At 36.1% G+C, this 7,179-nt stretch overlaps 1 protein-coding gene across 1 annotated transcript; it reads left to right on the top strand.

The window, feature by feature from the left end:
- The first annotated feature begins 485 nt into the window (after window positions 1–485).
- LOC132518168 (zinc finger protein 829) lies at window positions 486–1,896 on the top strand. The gene has a single exon (XM_060146181.1). The coding sequence runs from the start codon at window positions 578–580 to the stop codon at window positions 1,769–1,771; it is 1,194 nt and encodes a 397-aa protein (XP_060002164.1). The 5' UTR covers window positions 486–577; the 3' UTR covers window positions 1,772–1,896.
- Window positions 1,897–7,179: the final 5,283 nt, after the last annotated feature.

The raw sequence follows: 7,179 nt of genomic DNA, 5'->3' as shown, positions 1-7,179 counted from the left end.
TTATTGGTCATTAGGTAAATGCAAGTCAAAAATGACTAGGCAGGAATACAGATGCAGATGCAGAAAATGGACGTGTGGACACAGGGGTGAAAGTGGGTGGGAAGAATTGTGAGATTAAGATTGACATATACACACTACCATGTGTAAAACTGATAGTGTATAGCACAGGGAGATCAGATCGGTGCTCTGTGATGACCTAGATGGGTGGGATGGGGGTAGGTGGGAGGGCGGTCCAAGAGGGAGGGGATATATGTATACATATAGCTGATTAACTTCGTTTTACAACAGAAACTAACACAATATTGTAAAGCAACTATACTCCAATAAAAATAAAATCACTAGGCTATCATCACGCCTGGCGGGAGCGTTAGATCCTTGAGTTCTATCCTTCTCCAGGTGAGGCGCAGAAGAGAAGGAAACAATGCATGCTGAACTTATACAAGCAGTTTTCAGGTTCCCCAACCGGGGATCGAGCCCACGCCCCCTACATTGGAAGTGTGGAGTCTTAACCACTGGATCGCCACGGAAGTCCCTAGAATTGTCTTGATTTAATCGTCACACTAACTTGGGGTCAGTGATGTTCAGGGATGTGTCTATAAACTTCTCTCAGGAGGAATGGGAGTGCCTGGACTCTGGTCAGATGAATTTATACAAAGAAGTGATGTTGGAGAATTTCAGCAACCTGGTTTCAGTGGGACTTTCCAGTTCTAAGCCAACTGTGATCTCCTTATTGGAACAAGGAAAAGAGCCCTGGATGGTTGACAGAGAGCTGACGAGAGGCCTTTGTTCAGATCTGGAATCCATGTGTGAGACCAAGTTACTCTCTCTAAAGAAGAGACATTTTAGTCAAGTGATGTTTACCCATGAAGACATACCCACTTTTATTCAGCCCACGTTTCTTATTCCACATCAAAAAACTATTAATGAAGAGAAGCCCTGTGAATGTAAAATATGTGGAAAGGCCTTTAATCAAAACTCACACTTTGTTCAACATCAGAGAATTCATTCTGCTGAAAAAAACTATGAATGTAAGGAGTGTGGGAAATCCTTTAGTCGTGGCTCACTTGTTGCTCGACATCAGAGGATTCACACTGGTGAAAAACCCTATGAGTGTAAAGAATGCGGCAAGGCTTTTAGTTGTAGTTCATATTTTTCTCAACATCAGAGGATTCACACTGGTGAGAAACCCTATGAATGTAAGGAATGTGGAAAAGCCTTTAATTATTGCTCAAACCTTAATGATCATCAGAGAATTCACACTGGTGAAAAACCCTATGAATGTAAAGTATGTGGAAAAGCTTTTACTAAGAGTTCGCAACTTTTTCCACATCTGAGAATTCACACCGGTGAGAAACCTTATGAATGTAAGGAATGTGGGAAAGCCTTTACTCAACATTCAAGGCTTATTCAGCACCACAGGATGCATACTGGTGAGAAACCTTATAAGTGTAAGGAATGTGAGAAGGCCTCTAGTAGTGCCTCAACACTTACTAACCATCACAGAATTCATGCTGGCAAGAAACTCTATGAATGTAAAGAATGTGGAAAGGCCTTTATTCAGAGCTCAGAACTTATTCAACATCAGAGAATTCATACAGATGAAAAACCATATGAATGTAATGAATGTGGAAAGGCTTTTAATAAAGGCTCAAACCTTACTCGACATCAAAGAATTCACACTGGTGAGAAACCTTATGACTGCAAGGAATGTGGAAAAGCCTTTGGTAGTCGCTCTGACCTCATCCGCCATGAAGGAATTCATATTGGATAAATGATAGGCCCTTATGACTGTAAGTGTGGAAAGGCCTTTGGTAGTCGCTGTGACCTCATCCACCATGAAGGAATTCATATTGGATAAATGATAGACTTTTTGATAACCTTTATAATAATATATTTTAAAACAGGTAATGCAAAAAATAAACAAAAAATCCCAGATAATGCATGATCAAAGTTCCTCTCTGTAGTCGTTTTCTAGGGCTACTATAACAAAGTACCAAGTACCACAAAACTAGGTGGCTTAAAACAACAGAAACTTATTCTCTCAGTTTTTGAGCCTTAAAAACCACAATCAAAGTTGTTGGCAAGGTTGGTTCCTTCTGGGGCTCTGAGGAAGAATCTGTTCCATGCCCTTCTCCTAGCTTCTTGTAACAGTGATTTTTGACATACCTTGGCTTGTAGACTCATTGCTCCAATCTCTGCCTCCATCTCCACACTGTGTTCTCTCTGTGTCTCTTCTCTCATATGGACACTGGTCATATTGCATTAAGGATCACCCTAAGGACCTCATCTTAACTTGATTATATGTGCAAAGACCTTATTTCCATGTAAGATCACATTCACAGATACCAGGTGTTAGGACCTCAGCATATTTCAACCCGTTACACTCTGTTAACACTATTTTTTCTAAAGTATTTGTAATTTTATACATAAAGTTAATCAAATGTATTTTAAAATGTGAACTCAAGGTCTAAATTAAACTCCCTTTTCCCCCCAAAAAAGATTCTATCCCAAAACTACTTATTCCATAATTCCTTCCCAATTATTCTCTGCTTTGATTATATAGTTTGTATTAACTTATGTTTTAGGGCCGTCTTTTCTGTATCTGTGGCCTACCAAATTACACTGTAAATTGTGTTACATAGGCTATCTTTGAATTCATGGTGGAATTATAACTTTGTTTTTGAAGGCAGCTGTATTCTTTTTTCCTTTTGTAAAATTAATATTTTCTTATTGTAAAAAAAAAAAAAAAAGAGGACACCAAGAAAAAAATAAAGATTATTTGTAAGCCTAAAAAAAAAAAAAAAAAATCACTAGGCTATAATCAAATAGACAATATCAAGTATTGGCAATGATGCGGACGAATTAGAACCTTCATACATTGCTGGTGGGAATGCAAAATCGTAGAGCTCTTTTGGAAAACCATTTGTCAGTTTCTCAAAAAGTTAAACATAGAGCTACCATAACACCCAGCCATTCTACTCCTAGGTATATACTCAAGAGAACTGAAACATCATGTTCACACAAAAATGTGTACACAAATGTTGATAGCATTATTATTCAGAGTAGCCCCAAAGTGAAAACAACCCTAATGTCCATCAACTAACGAACAGATAAAACAGAATGTGTAGATGGTTAATTTTATGTGTCAACTTGACCAAGCTAGGGGATGCTTAGATACCTGGTTAAAGAATGTTTCTGTGTGTGTCTGTGTTTCCAAAGAGCTTACTTAGCGTTTGAATCGGTGGACTGAATAAAGCAGATGGCCCTCTCCACTGTGGGTGGGCACCATACAATCCTGAACAGAAATGATGAAGCAAGGTTGAATTCTCACTCTGCTTGACTAATTCTTATTCTGCTTTGCTGGCTGAGCTATAGGACATTGATCTTCTGTTGCCCTTGGTGCTCCTGGTTCTTAGGCCTTCAGACTGTAACTGGAATCTATACCATCAGCTTTCTGGCCCTTATGCCTACAAGCTACACCACCAGCTTTACTGAGTCTCCAGCTTGTAGAAAGCAGATCATGGGACTTCTCAGCCTCCATAATCACAAGAAATACCTTATAATAAATCTCTTTTATATATATATATATATAATTTATATATTTATACATATTACACATTATATATATATATTTATATACCCATTATACATAGATACATAGATACATAGATAAGAGATAGATAGATACATAGATAGGTAGGTTAGATATATAGGGATACCTATTGGTTCTGTGGTTCTGGTTCTCTGGAGCACCCTGACTCATACAATGTGGTAAATCCATACAACAGAATATTATTCATCCCCCCCAAAATGAAGTACTGATACATGCTACATACAACATGTAGCAGTAAACCCTGAAAACATTATGCTAAGTGAAACAAATGAGACATAAAAGGCCACATTTTCGATATGATTAAATTTGATTCAAAGGCTTTATGATTCAAACAATAAAATGTCCAGAATGGGAAAATCCAGAGGCATAAAGTAGATTAGTGATTGTGAGGGTTTGTGGAGAGTTGCGAATGCAGAGTGACTTACAATGGCTATAGGCTTTCTTTTAGGAGTGGAAATTTATCTGGAATTAAATAGGGATAATGGTGCACAACCTTGTGGACGTATTAAAAAGTGCTGAATTGTACATTTTAAAGGAATACATTTTATGTTATGTGTATTATATAAAAAAGAGATTATAAATAAGTATTAATTTATTTAAAATTAAAAAGAGAGAACTTCCTGGATTCATAGTAAACAGCATTATGAACTCAGTTTCAATTGATTCAAGAAGGTCCCTAAAATATCTATGGATTTTAATGAGAAGTAGGAATGCCACAAGCATGCTGTTTTAAATAATGTAGTAGGTCTCAGTGTCTCACAAATTTTTCCTATAAAAACTACCAAAACAGTTCCTGAGAAACCAGGCTCTTTTAAGAAGAGTAAAGATCATTTTATTAAATCATGTCACTTGTACATAATATGTCTCCTAAGTATAAACAAACCAGCCCCTAAAAATATGTTAACAGTAGTCTTCACCTACATATACAAGTTGGTAGGAAATCATGCAAATTTCTGTTTCTGTTTCTAGGCCAGGAGGCAAATGATTGTTTCTAAGCTGCTAACTTTATATACACACACAATAAGACTGATAGCATCTAAGCTGATCCAGATATATCAATTACTACATGTTAATGTATAGTTTAAGAGGATTTTTTCATCTTCAAATCCAGAGGGGGGAAACACTATTGACATACAGACTTTAATTTCTTCCTGTCCAGAGTGATTTGTGGTCTGTCATTCTTAAGGCATTTTGGAAGAGAGAAGACTGACCTCCTGACAGTCTCCTTATCTCTATTTGAGAAGACACAACTGGCTGAGGTTTTCTGAACTTATATGTCATTGAGGCTGCAATAACTGAGACACGAGTGTTTAAAACTGCAAGTAATTATGAACAATATAGAAATAACCTTCTTTGATCCATTATTCCTTAAAGAAAATGGATTCTCCAAAGTGTATCAGCTAATTTTTAGATGTTTCCATAGTTGGAACCCACGTGGAATTGATTCCTCTTTCCTTGGACTTACGTTACATTTTCTGTGTACCTCTGGAAATCAAGTTCTCACACAGCAAACAAAAAGGGCATCTGTGCTTTATTTCATCTTGTGTAGAAGATATCTTTATATGTATTATATTTCTTACTAAATTGTAATTTCCTTGAGTGTAGGTAACATGCTACTTTTAACTTTTCCTGTGCATAAGATCTGAAGATAGGCACTCAATAACTATTTGTTAAAAGAATAAATGAGCAAATGGAAGTCCATTCATTGCTCATGTTGAAAGACAACCTAAGCCCCTGAGGATCCAAAAGGGCCTCATATTTTTCTGTTTAATATATATAAACCCAGATTTTTTTTTAGTCTGTCATGTAGAACTTAATATAATATGTATAAATTACTTGTCTTGTGAAAATATGTCATTAAAATATCACATTTTCTGAAACATGCATTTTAAGTTTTGTATAAGTGATTTCTACTACAGAATTCGATCTTCTACCAATTTGCTTGAAAAACTTAAATCCCTGCTCAAAGGTTTATGCAATTACCCAGCAGGGCACCTTTACTAAATTTAGGGAATTGCTGGGAGTTCCTGTGTCTGAGACAGGCAGGTCCTCTCCTCTTCTACAGTAAAAGAGTTGGAGTGGAGCACGTGGCTAACCAGCTAGAGATGACATTTCCCCACCTCCTATCAAAGAGCCTCTTTCTGAAAAGCCTCCTCTGTAAACATGTTGTAAGGAGAATGACTTATAAGTTTTCAATCATCTCCAGTGCAAAACATAGCCCACTTCTGTACTAGTGTTCTCCTTTCCTCTTCTTGTGATTTGAAACAATGATGTGTTCGCAATCAGTCTCTGATTATGCAGATGAAGACAGCAACCTTGCAGATTGCCAAGCAAGAGAATGGAAAGATCCAGACCCAGAATGAGCATGCAGAGCTCCTACAGCCTGGATATCTGGTTTGCTACTGTTGGAACTGCCATCTGAGGAAAAACGTACTTGTCTCCTCTATAAGCAATTGTACTTTGGGCTACCTTTGCTATAGCAACTTAGCTCTTACAATGATGAATACATTTCCAAAACAGAAATGAAAGAACAAATTTCTTGGGTTTCATTATATGTAGAGTTCAAGCAAGGGGCCTAGCTCTGCCAATTAGACACACTTAAGTAAGACTTTGAATCAGAAGCTTGTGAAGCAAAGGGCAGAAACTGTATAATATCTTTTCTGATGAGAGTAATGCATATATATTAAATACTTGATAAACTGATTAACTGTGTGCATAGACAGCTATTTAGAATTAAATTCCAAAGAAATTAAAAAGTGAAACAAAAATACCAAGTCCTATTCTAAAAGCTATCAAAATATAAAGTTACAAAGTGAAAATCTGCTACCATTACATTCAAATGGACAGAGCCAACAGCAGTCATTTTCTTTATTGTTATATTTTGATCTAAAGACTTTTTTGTTCCCTAGTGAACCCATTTGATAACCAGAGTAAATGTTACTTTACCCATTCTTCAGCACCTTTAAAATGAGACAGCTCCTATCAAGATATATCTTAGCATTGGTTGAAGCATGAAGAAATTTTGGAATGCAAAACACAGCTATAGTATTCCCCTCTTGAACTAGAGTTCAAGTCCCATACCTGTGAAAATCTGAGATTTCTCCGTATGTCTAGATCTTATTATTCTCATATGTGAGTTGCTAGGATTTATCTACACTGTATAGTTCTGTGATTCTAACTGTGGTTTTGTTGCTTTATAAGTAAAGTAAGAGTAAGAAAGTCAGTTGATTGTGTAATAAGACAAAAATATTTACTAATCACAGAATGAAGGTATTTAAAGAATATTATAATTCTATTTTAAGTTTAAGAAAGTATAAAAAGAGTACCAGCAACATTTATGTATTTTTTGATGATATTTAGAATGCTGTAAATAATCAGCCAATTGGCAAACCTCACGTATATTTCAGCATTAAGATAACTGGGGCTTCTGTTTGTTTAATTTTACTTTCTGGGTGCTTATAGTAACTATTTATATTGGTAATCAGATTTACTGTATTTTGGGAAATGAAACAGATTTACTTTAATGAAAAATAATCAGATTTCGTTTTATTGGGGCATGTACCTGT

This window comes from Lagenorhynchus albirostris, chromosome 3, assembly GCF_949774975.1.
Source record: "Lagenorhynchus albirostris chromosome 3, mLagAlb1.1, whole genome shotgun sequence".
In the NCBI taxonomy this organism is placed as follows: Eukaryota; Metazoa; Chordata; class Mammalia; order Artiodactyla; family Delphinidae; genus Lagenorhynchus; species Lagenorhynchus albirostris.
This window is presented reverse-complemented; position numbering and strand designations above follow the sequence as displayed.

What these genes read in the sequence shown, in the direction of transcription:
- LOC132518168 (XM_060146181.1), top strand. Translation starts at nt 578, where the DNA reads ATGTTCAGGGATGTGTCTATAAACTTCTCTCAGGAGGAATGGGAGTGC.